Consider the following 18,563-nt stretch of genomic DNA (forward strand, 5'->3'; position numbering starts at 1 on the left):
CGAGTATTACACATATTTTTTTCATTTCTTTTGCACAATTTATTAAAAAAATAATTATTCAATTGCAATTTTTATTAATTTACTCTAGCAGAAAACATTAAAAGCATACAAACAAAATGTCTTTGAACAATAGTTTATCTATAGCGGTGGTTTGCTCTTCAAATATGAATCGTTCCATGGAGGCCCATAATTTTTTGGCCAAAAAAGGCTATAATGTACGTTCCTTTGGCACAGGAGAACGTGTTAAATTACCCGGCACTGCTATAGATAAACCCAATGTCTATGAATTTGGCACACCCTACGATACCATATACAATGATCTAGTTAGTAAGGACAAACAATAGTAAGTGGACAAAACACTTGTTTAGTTAATAAAATAATGAAATATTTTTATTTTTTGGTTTCTAGCTACACCCAAAACGGTCTGCTGCACATGCTGGATCGCAATCGCCGGATTAAGAAGTGTCCCGAAAGATTTCAAGATTGTCGCGAACAATTCGATGTTATTGTAACTGTGGAGGAGCGTGTTTACGATCAGGTTTTGGAAAATATGGAGTCCCGTGATGTGGTAGACAATCGTCCGGTGCATATATTCAATGTTGATATTGAGGATAATCATGAGGAAGCCCTAATGGGTGCTTTTCTTATAACGGATATGATAAATATGGTAAACCACTACAACTATTCATTGAAACTACTTCAACTGTTGCCACTTGAATGTATTGTTGTCCTAGGCGCTAGAGCGTCCATTAATAATTGGGGGGGTTTTGTTAATGAAGCAGAGAATTTATGTTGTTGTTGCAAAAATATACTACCATATGAAATCAATAATGAAACTATTTGTTTTATGTTTCTTTTAAGGTTTTTTGTTTTTTCGTTCGCTTGTATTCTGCTAAAGTTTTGGTTGAGCTTGCTGCAAAAAATATTTTGAGGTTATGTTGGATTAAGGGAGTGATAATTTGTTTAGCAGTAGATTCCGTTAGATTTCTAAATTATAGCCCTCAAATTGCTTAAAAAGTGTGATTAATTTGGAAATTAAATTTAGATTGAGTTTAATTTTTTTTTTGATAATATTTTATAGAAAATCAGAGACAAAATGAAGGGTCTCGTTCTATGAAGAATTATCTATGGTGTAAGGAGTCAGCGGCAGTTTCGTAATAGATTAAGATAAAATGCAATTTGTTTCTTTAATCTAATACGAAACTGTCGACACTTTACACCATAGAGAATTATACATAGAGGCGAGATACTTCATTTTGACAATTACGTCTCTAAGTTACCCTATGCTTTACACAATAGTTTTGAACTTTTTGCAATTTTGTAAAACGAAAGATGAAGTGAAATTGTTGTAAAAAATATAAGGAGTTTTTTTTAAGGTCCTGAAATACCGTTCTTTATATATTGCCCATATCGGATGTACTATTTAATATCAGCCAAATCGTTTGAAAATATCGGAGCTGTATGCGAAGCGCCCAAATGATTTTTACATCAATATATCAACTTAGTTCAACTTAGATTGCTATTTAAAATCGAGAAAATATGTCCACAAAAGCAAAAAACCATTTTTCCATTTTTTTTTTTCAATATTTTTTTCCGTCTGTATGTTGAAATCAACTTTACGTAGCCACCAAATAACTTACATAATTGATGCATCAATATATTCGCTAGAGTCCAACTTAGATTGCTATTTAAAATCGAGGACATTTTCCATCAAATTTATTTTCGCCAAAATATTTTTTAACCCAATTTTTTCGCCATTTTTTTTTCCAAAAAAAATTTTTAACCCAATTTTTTTTTAAACAAATTTTTTTATTTTCCCCCAAAATTTTTTTTCATCAAAAAATATTAAAAAAAGAAGATCCCTAGGGGAACAGGAACTAACACAAAACTTGTCACATGACTAGTTCTAAAGTGATTGGGACCGGTTCTAGTTAAAACGTTTTATATGAAGGGGACCTGTCACTTTAACATGGGGATGTCCTAGAAGGGGCGTAAATTGACACCTTTAAAGCAATCTGTGATAGTTAACAGAACTAACCAAAAGCATTTTGTTCTGTTTTTGACATTTTAATTTAACTTTATTAAAATATTTTGATCTGATTTGTTTAAAATTCATTGATAAAATAGTTGAGAATTTAGAAATTATACAAGTCAACTGATATGTCTGTCCTCTTTTCACATCACACGAGACTAAATCGTTTAAAACAATCTTTAGGGGAAAAATTTAAAATGTTTCAGCAAAAATAAAATCATTTATCTAAAATTTTGTATTTTCGTTGTAAGGAAATTACATTGTTTACATAATGTAAACAAAATATAAATTTTTTTTTGGGTAAATTTTAATTTTCATGCCAAAAATTTAACAAAACTTTTAGTTTTTTTAAATTTTTTTTTTAAATTTCATTGTTTACACCTTGTAAACAATTCAGTTATTCATAACCTGAAGTAAGTTAGCATTATTTGTTGCTTTAAACTAATTATTTATAGGACATTTTACTTTATTATTTATTGTTTACATAATGTAAACAATGTATTTATTCTTTACATAGAGTAAAAAGCTAAACATTTTTATTAAAAAACGAATATTTACTTTAAATCTAGAATTTGATTGAAAAATGTTTGTAAATTACATTGTTTACATGATGTAAACAATTGTGTAATTGTTAATATGATGTAAAAATTGCAAATTATCCTTTTCAAAAAAGAATTTACCAAAGATTTTATTATTTTTAAGTAACAATTAGAAAATTTACATTGTTTACATTAGGTAAACAATTAAGTTGTTAAATACAAATTGTAAAAAATAAATATATCTTGATTTAAAGATATTGTTTACTCAATAATTTAATTTTTTTTATTATTTACCTGAGGTAAACAATGTATTTATTCTTTACATGGTGTAAAAATCTAAAAATTGTTATTAAAAATCGATTATTTACTTTAAATCTAGAATTTTATTGAAATTTTTTTGTAAATTACATTGTTTACATGATGTAAACAATTGTGTAATTGTTAACATGATGTAAAAATTGCAAATTATCCTTTTCAAAAAAGAATTTACCAAAGATTTTATTAGAAATGTTGGTAAATTTATTAGTTTACTCTATGTAAACAATTCAATTATTCCTTACATAATGTAAACAATAATTATTTCTGCCTTTTAAACTAATATATAGTCATAAAGTAATATTTTATATATAGTTTACATGATGTAAACAATGATTTAGTTTTTTACACGGTGTAAATAAACAAAAAATTTTGCTAAACCTCAATTATTTTTGCAGAATTCTTAAAAACAATTTAACTTTACATTGTTTACATAATGTAAACAATTGTGTAATTGTTGTTATAATGTAAAAACTTAAATTTTTTAATTTTCAAAAATTAATTTAACAAAGATTTTATTTTTTTTGCCTAGAAATTTGGGTAAATTTAATTGTTTACATTATGTAAACAATTCAATTATTTATTAGAGGGTGTAAAAAATATTTTTTTTGGTTGTTTAAACAAATATTTAATTAAAAATTTATATATTTTTTATTGTTTACATAATGTAAACAATGATTTAATTTTTTACATGGTGTAAACAAATACAATTTTTTGCTAAACCTCAATTATTTTTGCAGAATATAGAGTTTTCTTGAAAACAATTTAAATTTACATTGTTTACATGATGTAAACAATTGGGTAATTGTTGTTATAATGTAAAAATTATTATTTTTTATTTTCTACAAAGAATTTAACAAACTTTTTAATTTTTTTGCCTAGAAATTTGGGTAAATTTAATTGTTTACATTATGTAAACAATTCAATTATTTATTAGAGGATGTAAAAAATAATTATTTTTGTTGTTTAAACAAATATTTAATTAAAAATTTATATATTTTTTATTGTTTACATAATGTAAACAACGATTTAATTTTTTACATGGTGTAAACAAATACAATTTTTTGCTAAACCTCAATTATTTTTGCAAAATATAGAATTTTCTTAAAAACAATTTAAATTTACATTGTTTACATGATGTAAACAATTGTTTAATTTTTTTTATAATGTAAAAACTTAAATTTTTTAATTTTCAAAAATTAATTTTACAAAGATTTTTTTTGTTGCCTAGAAATTTGGTTAAATTTAATTGTTTACATTATGTAAACAATTCAATTATTTATTAGAGGATGTAAAAAATAATTATTTTTGTTGTTTAAACAAATATTTAGTTAAAAATTTATATATTTTTTATTGTTTACATAATGTAAACAATGATTTAATTTTTTACATGGTGTAAACAAACACAATTTTTTGCTAAACCTCAATTATTTTTGCAGAATATGGAATTTTCTTAAAAACAATTTAAATTTACATTGATTACTTAATGTAAACAATTGTGTAATTTGTGTTATAATGTAAAAACTTAAATTTTTAATTTTTCAAAAATTAATTTTACAAAGATTTTTTTTTTTGATTAGAAATTTTGGTTAAATTTAATTGTTTACATTATGTAAACAATTCAATTATTTATTAGAGGATGTAAAAAATAATTATTTTTGTTATTTAAACAAATATTTAATTAAAAATTTATATATTTTTTACATAATGTAAACAATGATTTAATTTTTTACATGGTGTAAACAAATACAATTTTTTTGCTAAATTATGAATATTTATACAAAATATGGTATTTTCTTTAAAAAACTTTTTAATTTTTCTTTTATTATAAAATTTATTTTCAGATGTCCAAGTCCAGTGATTTAGATAATGATATAGATGAACTTTTACAGGAATTTGAGTCGAGGCGTAATAAAACCGTTTTACATGCAGTACTCTTTTACTGACCCCTTATTTGGGCGTTTCTTTTTTCATAATTTATATTTTAAAACTGACAAAAACAAAATAAAACAACAACAGACTTTAAATCGAAAATGATAAAACAACAACAAAACTAGCAACTAGTAAAAAACAACAAATTTATTATAGTAAGTTAAACAACAACAAACAAAAATCAAGTAAACAATAACATTGTCTTTCCTTTAAGAGAGAATGAAAACAAAAACAGAAAAACTAACTAATTAAAAGGGATCCCTTTAATAAACATAAAAAAATATATAATTTTTTTTAATAAATCTGTAAATTTTCTTTAAATATAAAATACTAAGAATTCCTTTAGCCATAGTTGGATTAACAAGCCATCAGTTTCTTGTCTACACATGAATATGTCTCGTGGGGACTGAAACATAAAATTGACATAACATGTCAATGTGTCAAATGACCCAAAATAGACATATAAATTGGAGTCAGCCAATAACTGTTTATAACAGCTAGTTCACATATGTTATGTTTACTTGGGCATGTCATGAGTTTATAAAAGAGAGAGGAGAGGAGATTTAAAAATATTCCTCTTTTTCTTCCTCTCTCTTCTATAAACTCAAGACTTAGGGATACCTAAGGAATTCATGTGCTCCCATTGAACAAATTGATGGCTAGTGAAGACCTAGGATTAAGTGCAATTTAAGAAAATAGCCCTGCTTTAAGTAATTATGACTATCAGCGATTTTCCTAATTTGCTTGCTTGGCTTTACAAAAGTTTGGTTAAAGCAATTATTAACTCTATTTAAAATCCTTTTAAATTAACAAAATATTAATTTCCTTTACATATTTACATTCTCAATTAAATAAGATAATTTAATTTAAAAAAAACTACTAGTTTTTTAAAATAAATGTTATAAAAAACAAAAACAAATCATTAAGCTTATGTTAAAACAAACTAAAATATATAAACTGTTTATACCAAAATATAAGATAATTTTATTAAATAATAATGAATTAATTTGGTTTTTATTAAAAAGCATGAAGAACAAAATACAACATTTGTTATTATAAAAACAAGAATCCCCCCATAACGTGACTTTATGCGAAACAAGATCATCAGTTGTTTTAGTATGTTTTAATTATTTTCTTTACACAACCAACCAACCAACCGACCGTTTAAATTTTGTTGATAAGCCACAAAAATATTTTTTTTTTGTTGATAATAAATAACCATTAAAAAAAAGTATATTATTAATTATTTCGCAGTGATAAGCCATCAAAATGTTTTGAAATAGTGTGCTCACAGAAAAAGAAATAAATAAATTCTAAATCAATGAAATAATCTGTGAATATTTTGGTTTAATATTAACAAAAAATTATAATAATAAAATAAAAGTTAATAAGGGTTTAAAATTGTGTGTAAAAAAAAGCTCAAATTTTATTAGAAAAGTTGCTGCTAATTGGAAAAAGTTAAAGCCGGCACATGTAAAATTAAAATTTTAGGTTATTTTGAAATTGTTTGTGTGTGCCTTCAAGGTTAATTTTGTCATGCCGTTTTTAATAACTTCTTATAGGTAAGTAAAGTTAAATTTATCAATAACCATTAGTTTGTCTGTGCTGTTGAAATTAAACCAAAAATTTTAATTTTCTTTAATGTTTACCTGATGTAAACAATACCGTTATTTTATAAATAATTCTAAATTATTAAAATAACCATTTTTTTATTACGTGAGTTCATTGATATCTACAAAAAGTTGGCTACCGTTAACGCTAGCTACCGTTTTACCCCTAAATTACACTTTCAGCTCAATTACCGTTATCGTTAAAATAACGTTACGGTTATAATCGAAAATACCGTTACCGTTTTTATATAAATAATTGTAAATTATGAAAATACTATTTTTTGATTTCAATAATATTGAAATCTACAAAATTTCAAATATATTTCAATAAAATATCACCTTGTCGACTTCACCATGACTAACAATTTCTGCATTTTTCATTTGAGAACCCACAAATATATTCTGGATCGTTATAGATAGCGAATAACAATAAAAAATACATACAAAAACGAGGTATAATTTCATATTCTTTATATATTTAAAGACTTTATGTGAAATTTGTGCTATATAAACATAAATTTGAACGATTATTCGCAAAACCGATTAAATAATTATTCGATTAATCGAAAAAATATGCATAATTCTTAAATACTATAAGAATATTAGTTAAAATATGGAATTAAAAAAAAAAATAATGAATAATCGGAAAACCGAGTAACCGAATAAAAAAAAGTAAGCGAATAACAACAAAAAATACATACAAAAACAAGGTATAATTTCATATTCTTTATATATTTAAAGACTTTATGTGAAATTTGTGCTATATAAACATAAATTTGAACGATTATTCGCAAAACCGATTAAATAATTATTCGATTAATCGAAAAAATATGCATAATTCTTAAATACTATAAGAATATTAGTTAAAATATGGAATTAAAAAAATAAAATTAATGAATAATCGGAAACCGAGTAACCGAATAAAAAAAATAAGCGAATAACAACAAAAAATACATACAAAAACGAGGTATAATTTCATATTCTTTATATATTTAAAGACTTTATGTGAAATTTGTGCTATATAAACATAAATTTGAACGATTATTCGCAAAACCGATTAAATAATTATTCGAAAAAATATGCATAATTCTTAAATACTATAAAAATATTAGTTAAAATATGGAATTAAAAAAAAAAAATTAATGAATAATCGGAAACCGAGTAACCGTATAAAAAAAATAAGCGAATAGAAACAAATAATACACACAAAAATGGTGTGAAATCGGGAAAAATATTTTTTAATCGGAATTTTTTTTTTTAAAAAAATTTTTTTTTTAAATTTAAAAAAAAAATTCAACACAAAATTTTTTTCACTAAAAAAATTTAATATTTTTTTTGTTTATTTAAGATTTTAGTGATTTAGTTAAGAGTTCCCCAAATTATCGTTACCGTTACTATTTTAACGTTTCAAATCGCTAGCCAACCTTGATTTTAAATTTATTTTAATGCTTTTCCTTATAGGCTTTTATATTTAAAAAAGAAGCTACAATTTCTTATCTATTTAATAAAAAAATATAACTATGTTTGCATATCTTATCAATGTCTACATGATAAAATTAGCACTCATTTATTTTATTATAAACTCTACACTATTTACACTCAATTAAAGCTTTTTTTTTAAACAATATTTTACTCATTTTTAAAAACATATCTAGTCAATATCAAGTAAACTAAATTTGTGCCAAAATAATCCATTGTGTCTCCCCGTAAATATAATATTAAAGACAATTAAGCGGTTTTTATTTAAATTTTAAAATTTTTGGTGAGAGCTGCTACAAAATAGTTTAATTTGCACTATTTTACTTTATTTGAAAAGCATTTCTAGTTAATATTCATTATTTTTTAATTTAAAAAAAATTGGCGCCAAAACACTCCACTGTAACTCTTTGCAATAATAATAGAAAATACAATTTACAGCTTATTATTAAAATTGTAAAGCTTTTTGTGAGAGCTGATACTAAATGCTACTAAAAACAACTTAAATACAAAAAACCCGCAATAATTATTAAAAATTAACAAAAAAAGTACTAAATAAAGCGTGGGAGTGACGCCATATTGACATTTGCAGGTAACTAAAATTACAATACTACTACATCAACCAGCCCTGTTGTTTAACAAAACAAACTTGACACTAGCAGCATGAGGTTACAATACCATAACATTTTCCAACCCTGTTGTTTAACACAACAAAGTTGACACTAGCAAGCAGCAGCATGCTGTTCATAAATATTAACCAGTTAGAATAACAACAATAACAATAATAGCTTTTTTTGTTTACATTTTCTCCATGTGTGTGCCTTTGTTTGTGTGTGCCCATGTGGTTAACCTTACAAAAATTCTTTCCAAAGAAATAAAAGTACTAAATCAAATTGTTTAATAAAATTATCATTTTGTCTACAACTCAACCAAACAAATAAAATCTTAGCTCCCATATTTATGTATGTATAGTCGTGATCTTTCAATGAATCATCCATCATAATACACCAAACGATTTTGTGGCCAAATTTAAACACAAACGAACACTTGTTGGCTGCTTGCATTTCAAGCCAGCAGTTTTTTTTTATTTTAAATGATCAGTCTTATAATTACTGTTGTTAAGCTCACATGTTGGTGTGGTGTGTTCGTAATTGCAAAAGTTTAATTTGAAAAAAAAATAACTAAATAAGAGAAAAATATACTTAAATCGGAAATCGTATGATTTAATTAAAATAAAAGCGTGTTTTATATACCTTTATACTACATATATACAATAAATAATAAAAAAAAGAATTTACAATTACTCTTGCATTTAACTTTACTTATACGCAGTAACAAATTGTAATTATAGCAACAAAATAAGTGTATACTACTTTTCAAAATTAATTTAGCTACTATAAGAAATTTTTTTTATATAAACCTATTTATTTAACTTTACAAAAATGGATTTATTAAAAACTACAGCCAATAAAAATGGTAAGTTTCTTTTTTTTTCGGTTTAAACAACAATAACTACCGGCTCTTTTGTAATAATCGTAGCCAAAAAAAAGAAAACAAGTAAGGGAGCTGTGACGAACTATATATACCCTTCACTTAAAAATAAAGTTTTATAAAAATTTCCACACAAAATTTTCATACAAAAATTGTTTTATAAACCTGTAATAAATTTAAAAATTGATTATGAATAAGGCCTTCAATCTTTAAAAAATTGTTTTGGTAATTTTTTAACATCAATTTGAAAAAAAAAATTTTAATAAAAATTTTGTTAAAAAAAATTTTTGTTGACAAAATTTTATTACTGAAAAAAAATTTGATGGTAAACAATTTTTTTGATTTTATGCTTATATCGCTCATTTGCTGCAACAACGTCATAAATAAAAAAAGTTTTAAAATTTTTTTTAAATTTAAAAATTCGGGTTAAAAAATATTATTCCCGATTTTGACCCATTGTAAGTCCAACTTACTATATATAGCCTTACATACATCTTATATACCCTTCACCAAATTATACTTAAAAATATTTTTTTTTAATATTACTTTTTAAACAAAATTAAATTCTTTTTTAAATTTTTTAAAAAAAATTTTTTTAATTTTTTTTTGGAAAAAGTATTTGTGAAAAAAAAATTTGAATGAAAAAAAAAATTCGGGTTAAAAAATATTTTTCGCTATTTCACACCATTTCTGTGTGTATTTTTTTTTTTTATTCGCTTATTTTTTTTTATTCGGTTACTCGGTTTTCCGATTATCCGTATTTTTTTTTTTTTAAAATTCCATATTTTAACTAATATTGTTGTAGTATTTAAGAATTATGCACATTTTTTCGATTAATCGAATAATAATTTAATAGGTTTTGCGAATAATCGTTCAAATTTATGTTTATATGGCAACAATTTCACATAAAGTCTTTAAATATATAAAGAATATGAAATTATACACAATTTTTGTGTGTATTTTTTGTTTTTATTCGCTTATTTTTTTTATTCGGTTACTCGGTTTTCCGATTATTCGTAATTTTTTTTTAATTTCCTTATTTTAATTAATATTCTTATAGTATTTAAGAATTTTGGAAATTTTTTTCGATTAATCGAATAATTATTTAATCGGTTTTGCGAATAATCGTTAAAATTTATGTTTATATGGCAAAAATTTCACATAATATCTTTAAATATATAAAGAATATGAAATTATACACAATTTTTGTGTGTATTTTTTGTTTTTAACCGCTTATTTTTTTATTCGGTTACTCGGTTTTCCGATTATTCGTAAATTTTTTTTTAAAAAATTCCATATTTTAACTAATATTGTTATAATATTTAAGAATTATACAAATTCTTTTGATTAATCGAATAATTATTTAATCGGTTTTGCGAATAATCGTTAAAATTTCCGTTTATATGGCAACAATTTCACATAAAGTCTTTTAATATATAAATAATATGAAGTTATAGACAATTTTTTTTATGTATTTTTTGTGTTTATTCGCTTATTTTTTTTATTCGTTTACTAGGCTTAGCGATTATTCGTAATTTTTTTAAAAAATTCCATATTTTAACTAATATTGTTATAGTATTTAAGAATTATACAAATTCTTTCGATTAATCGAATAATTATTTAATCGGTTTTTCGAATAATCGTTAAAATTTCTGTTTATATGGCAACAATTTCACATAAAGTCTTTAAATATATAAAGAATATGAAGTTATACACAATTTTTGTATGTATTTTTTATTGTTATTCGCTTATTTTTTTTATTCGGTTACTCGGTTTAGCGATTATTCGTAAATTTTTTTTTAAAAAAATTAAATATTTTAACTAATATTGTTATAGTATTTAAGAATTATGCAAAATTTTTCAATTAATCGAATAATTATTTAATCGGTTTTTCGAATAATCGTTCAAATTTATGTTTTTGTAGGAAAATTTTCACATAAAGTCTTTAAATATATAAAGAATATGAAGTTATACAGAATTTTTGTATGTATTTTTTGTTTTTAACCGCTTATTTTTTTATTCGGTTACTCGGTTTTCCGATTATTCGTAAATTTTTTTTAAAAAAATTCCATATTTTAACTAATATTGTTATAATATTTAAGAATTATACAAATTCTTTCGAGTAATCGAATAATTATTTCAACGGTTTTCCGAATAATCGTTGAAATTTATTTTTATATAACAAAAATTTCACATGAAATCTTAAAACAAATAAAGAATATGAATTTTTGCGAACTTTTTGAGTGTTTTCTTTATTTTTATTTTGTTAATTTTTTATTTGGTTTTCCGATTATTCGTTCATTTTTTTAAAAAATTCCATATTTTAACTAATATTGTTATAGTATTTCAGAATTATGCAAAATTTTCCGATTAATCGAATAATTATTTAAACGGTTTTCCGAATAATCGTTCAAATTTATGTTTATATGGCAACAATTTCACATAAAGTCTTTAAATATATAAAGAATATGAAATTATACTCCATTTTTGTGTGTATTTTTTGTTTTTATTCGGTTATTTTTTTTTATTCGGTTACTCGGTTTTCCGATTATTCGTAATTTTTTTTTTAAATTCCATATTTTAACTAATATTGTTATAGTATTTAAGAATTATGCAAAATTTTTCGATTAATCGAATAATTATTTAAACGGTTTTTCGAATAATCGTTAAAATTTCTGTTTATAAAGCAACAATTTCACATAAAGTCTTTAAATATATAAAGAATATGAAATTATATTCCATTTTTGTATGTATTTTTGGTTTTTATCCGCTTAATTTTTTTATTCGGTTACTCGATTTTCCGATTATTCGTAATTTTTTTTTTAAATTCCATATTTTAACTAATATTGTTATAATATTTAAGAATTATACATATTTTTTCGATTAATCGAATAATTATTTAAACGGTTTTCCGAATAATCGTTAAAATTTCTTTTTATATAACAAAAATTTCACATGAAATCTTAAAACAAATAAAGAATATGAATTTTTGCGTACTTTTTTAGTGTTTTCTTTATTATTATTCGCTTAATTTTTTTATTCGTTTACTAGGTTTAGCGATTATTCGTTAATTTTTTTTTAGAAATTCCTTATTTTTACTAATTTCCTTATGATGTTCTAGAAATATGCAATTTTTTTCGATTAATCGAATATTATTTTAAACGGTTTCCGAATAATTGTGCAAATTTCTGTTTATATTGAACAAATTTCGAATAAACACATTCTATTATATCTTTTAACATGTTCATGGCGATTTTGCTTTAAAAATTTATAAAATATTATAAAATTGTGACTTTTAAAACAAAATTTGTCTAATTTCGGAGCATTGCTAAATCTGAAATTTCAAAATCGCCAAAATGATGATTAAACGCCATATCTGGCAAGTATTGTACGCCATTCTCCCTTTTGCATTTGTGTGTGTGAGAGAGTATGAATTTACTCTTTGGTAAATAAAAAAAGTACTTGAAACTCTTAAAGGGCCGCAGTTGTTTTAAAAATACCCTACAATGCGTAACGTTTAGTAAGAACGATGGCAGATTTCAAAACTAAATAAAGTATTTCAAAGCAGATTGTATCTTTGGAAAGGAAATTATAATAACTTTCTTAAAATATTTAATAGTTCCAGAGTTGTATTTTAAATATAAAAATTTCAAATCTTTAAATTTGAATACATTTAAGTTACTTTTAAGTATAACTTGATGTTTCTTTGAAAAAAAATATTTCGTTTTTAATTTATTGTTATTTTTCATTTCAAACTATTATTATGTATATTTGTTTGCGTTGGTTTGGAAACCCCGTTTGTTAAACATGAAAATTAACCCTATTATTACATTTTGGCAATGAACTAACTGACATGCAAGATCATTGCCAAACCGAATGTGTGTTAATTAAATATAAAATGTGAAAGTATTATGAAAAAAATAAAACATAAAAAAGAAATATGAGTATGTATTTATAATTTATGTATAAATTTGAGGTTTTTTTGTATTAATACGTGCTTCATGATCAAGTTCAAATAAGCAAAGGCAAAAACCATTCTAAAAAATTTAATAATAATAATGTAACGCATTTTTTCTATAATTCATAAGTTAGCTAGACAAGCGTAATTAAATTGTGGTTGTTACGTTATAAAGAAACTAAAAATAAACTTTGAAATATTAAGGCTAAGCACAGATTTTTTCAAGTAAACTAATATATAAGATGGAAACCTTTTTGTTTTTAACTTAAACTGTGATTAGCTTTTATTGAAAACTTTCTAAACTTAGCATTTGTTTTTTAAAGTATTAGCTCAGTTTCAGTTTTGTTTATTTTTTATTTGTTGCCAATAGCTTTTATGACTTCATTATTGTATTTGTTATAAATATTCAAATGTTTATTTAATGCATAATGTATGACAATTTGCTGTTTAAATAATTTACATAAATATTTACAATATACTCCTAAATTTATGCCTGAACTCTTATGGCTTATGCGTATATTTTTAACAAAGTGTAATTCGTTTACAACTTTTTATAATTCTCAATGTTAAGTCAAAATCGCGTGATCTTTAATAAACACGTTTCTGTCATGGTGTATGCATAAGTATTTATTTATGTATTTTAAATGAATATGACAGCAAAAAAAAAGCAGCAGGTATTTTAAGATGTATATGAATGAATGAATAAAAACATTGATAAAAGAATTGCAGATTTTTTTTATGAATGAAATATTAATTTTGTATAATATGTCTAAAAAAAAATAATTAAAATGAAATTAGGTTTTTATTTTCTATAATAATTTTATAAAATCCCTTTGTATATGTCTAATATTTATTAAAATCTATTATCAACATAAATGTACAATAATATTTGAAAAAGTATTATTAGTTGACTGCTTTAATTACGTTTTATTATTTGTATTTTGTTTTACATTATTTTGCCGCACTTTCCCTTTAAATGTAACTGTAATTTTAGTACTTACCACAACAAAAGCCCAAAAATTACAACCCTGTGTTAGTAATTGATTGATAACAACAAGGTGACATACATACATACATACTTGCTGTAAAGAGCAATGTAAACAAAAGATCCGTTATATATTTTACAATCAAACGCATTCTTTATTTACTTTAGATTTGTTATTATTATTGTTGTTGCTGCTTTAGTGTTACACCTTTAGAGGGCTTGTTTTTGTTATTGTTGTTGTTACTATTGTAAAAGAAATATTTCTATGGAGGAATGACATGACTGTAGCTTTTAAATTAATGCATTTAATTAGTATTTAAAGATGTATAAGTGTTTAGATACTTGAATAAATTAATTGTCATGCTATATCAGTTTATTTTATTTTTTTCAATTTGCGCAAAACTTTACAGCCAAGTAAAAAAGCTAAAAAAAAAACTAAAATTTCACAATACCTATAGAGTGCATTTTATTTAGTTTTTTTTTTTAATTTTACCTATTTCATTACATATGAATGAGTTGAGTGCATTTAAAGGTAGACAAAAATTGAAATTATAAATTTCAAAGTCAAGCTCAGAAAAGTTTTTAGTATTTCCTATAACATCGTATGATAAAGATCGTAAACTAGACAAACTAAATCCAAATCAAATATTTTTAGTGTGTGAAATATTGTAAATAATTGAAATTATTATTATTTTAGGCCACAACGATAATCCCCACGAAGAAGCCCTGGAGCGTATAATAAAATCTTTAAAATCCCCCACCATGGTGTGCGAGGGTACCCATTTCGATGGCCAAATTCCGCATACGTTTGTGATTTTTGGCGCTTCGGGTGATTTGGCCAAAAAGAAAATCTATCCCACTTTGTGGTGGCTGTACCGTGACAATCTCCTGCCCAAACCCACCAGATTCTGTGGCTATGCCCGTTCCAAGCTAAGCACTGCGGATGTACGCAAATCTTGCGAGAAATTTATGAAGGTAAGTAGTGAACAGCAATTTGTGTTTAAGGGTAAAAGTATAATTCAATAATTACGTTTATTAAATAAATTCTTAATGGTGAGAGTTTTTTTATTTTTATTTTCATTTACAAAGCAAATTAAAGCTCATAGAATGGCCATTAAAAAAAAAACTATTGAGAAGGGTTTTTAAATTTATAGCAAAAACTGTAAAGTCATTTGTATTTTATAGGCTGTTTAAGAAATTTTTTGTTAATCGTGTGATTTAAGTCAAAAAGGCAGGTCAAAATGAAATGCAGTAATGCTAAATATAGACTAGTCTAGAGTCTTAACTATTAATATTCAAACATTTCATATTTCTCCCCACCTTCAACAGGTCCAACCACACGAACAACAACGTTACGAAGAATTCTGGCAGCTTAATGACTATGTTTCCGGCAATTATGATGGCCGTTTGGGTTTCGAAATGCTGCAGCAACAAATGGAGGCTATGGAGAATAGAGGTGTTGCCAATCGTATATTCTATTTGGCATTGCCGCCATCAGTGTTCAATACCGTAACCGTGCATGTCAAGGAAATCTGTTTGTCAAAGAAGTAAGTTGAGAAATCATTAAATATTAATTAGACCTAAGAAAGGTCTAGTTTGTTTTCATCATTGAAACCTTTAATATATTCCCATATTCCCTCCGTTTTTATTTTACAGAGGCTGGAATCGTGTTATCATTGAAAAACCCTTCGGCCGTGATGATGTCTCCTCCAAACAGCTAAGCGATCATTTAGCTTCACTCTTTCACGAAGATCAAATCTATCGCATTGATCACTATTTGGGCAAGGAGATGGTACAAAATCTCATGACCATACGTTTTGCCAATAAGATTCTGGGCTCCACATGGAATCGTGAGAATATTGCCTCGGTCTTAATCACCTTCAAAGAGCCCTTTGGTACAGAGGGACGTGGTGGTTATTTCGATGAATTCGGCATTATACGTGATGTAATGCAAAATCATTTATTGCAAATTCTTTCGCTAGTGGCCATGGAGAAACCAGTTACCTGCCATCCCGATGATATACGTGATGAAAAGGTAAAGGTGCTGAAGAGTATACCGGCTTTAACCTTGGATGATATGGTGTTGGGTCAGTATGTGGGCAATCCTGAGGGTAAGGGTGAAGCTTTAAAGGGTTATTTGGATGATGCCACGGTGGATGCAAATTCCACCACGCCCACCTATGCTTTGGGCGTGCTGAAAATTAACAATGAACGTTGGGAGGGTGTGCCTTTTATTTTGCGCTGCGGCAAGGCTTTGAATGAACGCAAGGCTGAGGTACGCATCCAGTATCAGGATGTTCCCGGGGATATTTTCGAGGGCAATACCAAACGTAATGAATTGGTGATACGTGTACAGCCCGGCGAGGCTTTATACTTTAAAATGATGACCAAATCTCCCGGCATTACATTTGATATTGAGGAAACCGAATTGGATTTGACATATGAACATCGTTATAGAGATTCCTACTTGCCAGATGCCTATGAACGTTTAATTCTGGATGTTTTCTGTGGTTCCCAAATGCATTTTGTGCGTTCCGATGAGCTGTGTGAAGCCTGGCGTATTTTCACCCCCATTTTGCATGAGATCGAGAATACGAAAGTGAAACCTATACCCTATAAATATGGTTCTAGGGGTCCCAAGGAGGCTGATCATAAATGTCGCGATAGTAATTTCAAATACTATGGTTCCTATAAATGGCATGGCGGCAATAATAATAGCAATAATAGCAGTAATAATACTAGTTTGAATAGCACTCAGTAAACTTAAAAGATATTTTCAGCATTTGTCAAATTTTTTTTTTGGTACAAAATTCATTATTTCATTAAATCATTATTATTTTTTTTTGTTGTTTTTGTATAAATAATTAAACAAAATTTCATTAATTATAGCTATATTATATTATTATGCATACTAAGCAAATTGTTGGACTTTGTTGGAAATAATATTTTTTTTATAAAAACTTTTTTTTTATACAAACTTATATTTAATAAAAATGTATGAAAATATTAAAAAAAACTTGATATTTTGGTACACAACAGGAATTTTAAGTCCAATTATTAATATTTTGTTTTAAAAATTTAAATTTTGCCTTAAATTTTTATAATTTCTTTAAAAAATTTAATTTTTGGTGAGATTTTTAAATTTCCCTTGAAAAATCAGTTGGCATTACTGTTTTTTTGTTTACATATCGTTTATATTTAAAATCCCGCTAGTTTTGTTTCTCATTTCCTTTCTCATTTCCTTTCTCTTATAACACAGCGTTGCCATAATGATTTTTTGTTTATATAACCTTCATCCTTTCTGTCATAACACAGAGTTGCCATTATGTTTTCCTTAAAGCCCATTCGTTAAGTTATTGTAGGAAAAAGCTTTTTTTTTGGAAAGAATAAAGCTTATGTGCGGCATTTCATTAAACATTATTTTACCACACACAGTTGCAATAAGCATTGAGTAGTGAAAGGACATGGTTGTGGAAGGCAAATTAAACAGCAGCGCAATGAAAAATGTTTTGTTATTGAAAAAAATCAACTGAAATGTGTTGAGGAGAGTGTTTTGTGTGTAACTCAGTAAATGTGTGTATTGCTAAAAAGAAATTTTGCACAAAATTAACAAAATGAAAGAGGAAAAAGTGTTGAATTCTTTAAAGGATATTAAAAAAATATCAATTATTAAATTTAATTGTTGATTTAGTGAAATTTTGTGTTAGAAAGTTAAAGGAAAATTTTCATTTCTCTGAAAGTTGAAGTCAAGGGAAAAAAGGTGTCAACAATTTTTTATCTTCTTCTTAATTTTGCCTTTTAATCAACATTGAAAGTATGAGCACGAGTTTTAAAGGAATTTTTTGCAAAAGTATTCGTTAAGTTTTGCTGTTTCGTGGGCACAATTTGTTTCTTCGTTGATTTAATTCGTTCTCTCTCTCTCTCTCTCTCAACAAAAACAAACATAAAAAGAAAAACAATCGAAAGGGTGGTGGTAAAAAATGTGCCACTGACCGTACCCACAGTAATTGTGGCTTGTCTGTGCTTGCTGCTCTGCTGTTGTTTTAGTTAAAACATCAGCTACCTTGTTGTTGTTATTATTATGCATTAGTCCTTTGTTTTTATCCTCTGTGTGCTAGTGAGAGTGAGTGTAAAAAAAAACAACAAACAAAAAATAAAAAAAAGAAATGTTACGACTAGCAACCAACTTTAAAGAAATTATTTTAACATAATTTTAATAAAACAC

The 18,563-nt window shown here is 25.3% G+C and overlaps 2 protein-coding genes across 4 annotated transcripts; both read left to right on the plus strand.

Moving 5' to 3' along the window:
• Positions 1-11: 11 nt before the first annotated feature.
• On the plus strand, positions 12-5,820 carry Ssu72 (Ssu72 CTD phosphatase). Its single transcript, XM_065507442.1, has 3 exons — positions 12-343; positions 409-667; positions 4,731-5,820. The coding sequence occupies exons 1-3, from the start codon at positions 117-119 to the stop codon at positions 4,830-4,832; spliced, it is 588 nt and encodes a 195-aa protein (XP_065363514.1). The 5' UTR covers positions 12-116; the 3' UTR covers positions 4,833-5,820.
• A 3,207-nt stretch (positions 5,821-9,027) lies between these two features.
• On the plus strand, positions 9,028-17,386 carry Zw (glucose-6-phosphate 1-dehydrogenase Zw). 3 transcript variants are annotated; one of them, XM_065509759.1, is made up of 4 exons: positions 9,028-9,245; positions 15,036-15,313; positions 15,668-15,885; positions 15,995-17,386. In XM_065509759.1, the coding sequence occupies exons 2-4, from the start codon at positions 15,101-15,103 to the stop codon at positions 17,097-17,099; spliced, it is 1,536 nt and encodes a 511-aa protein (XP_065365831.1). In that variant the 5' UTR covers positions 9,028-9,245; positions 15,036-15,100; the 3' UTR covers positions 17,100-17,386. The 3 variants fall into 3 exon arrangements, with proteins under 3 accessions (XP_065365831.1, XP_065365828.1, XP_065365829.1); XM_065509756.1 differs by having other exon boundaries at positions 9,239-9,380; XM_065509757.1 differs by lacking the exon at positions 9,028-9,245 and adding an exon at positions 14,922-14,940.
• The last annotated feature ends 1,177 nt before the right edge of the window (positions 17,387-18,563 follow it).

Source organism: Calliphora vicina, chromosome 4, assembly GCF_958450345.1.
Source record: "Calliphora vicina chromosome 4, idCalVici1.1, whole genome shotgun sequence".
NCBI classification, from domain to species: Eukaryota; Metazoa; Arthropoda; class Insecta; order Diptera; family Calliphoridae; genus Calliphora; species Calliphora vicina.

Bases quoted from the DNA above. Each gene is read 5' to 3' on its own strand.
- Ssu72 (XM_065507442.1), top strand. From the start codon at position 117: ATGTCTTTGAACAATAGTTTATCTATAGCGGTGGTTTGCTCTTCAAAT. The intron at 344-408 runs GTAAGTGGACAA...TTTGGTTTCTAG, and splicing joins GTTAGTAAGGACAAACAATA to CTACACCCAAAACGGTCTGC. The intron at 668-4,730 runs GTAAACCACTAC...ATTTATTTTCAG, and splicing joins TAACGGATATGATAAATATG to ATGTCCAAGTCCAGTGATTT.
- Zw (XM_065509756.1), top strand. From the start codon at position 9,347: ATGGATTTATTAAAAACTACAGCCAATAAAAATG. The intron at 9,381-15,035 runs GTAAGTTTCTTT...TTATTATTTTAG, and splicing joins AACTACAGCCAATAAAAATG to GCCACAACGATAATCCCCAC. The intron at 15,886-15,994 runs GTAAGTTGAGAA...TTTATTTTACAG, and splicing joins GAAATCTGTTTGTCAAAGAA to AGGCTGGAATCGTGTTATCA.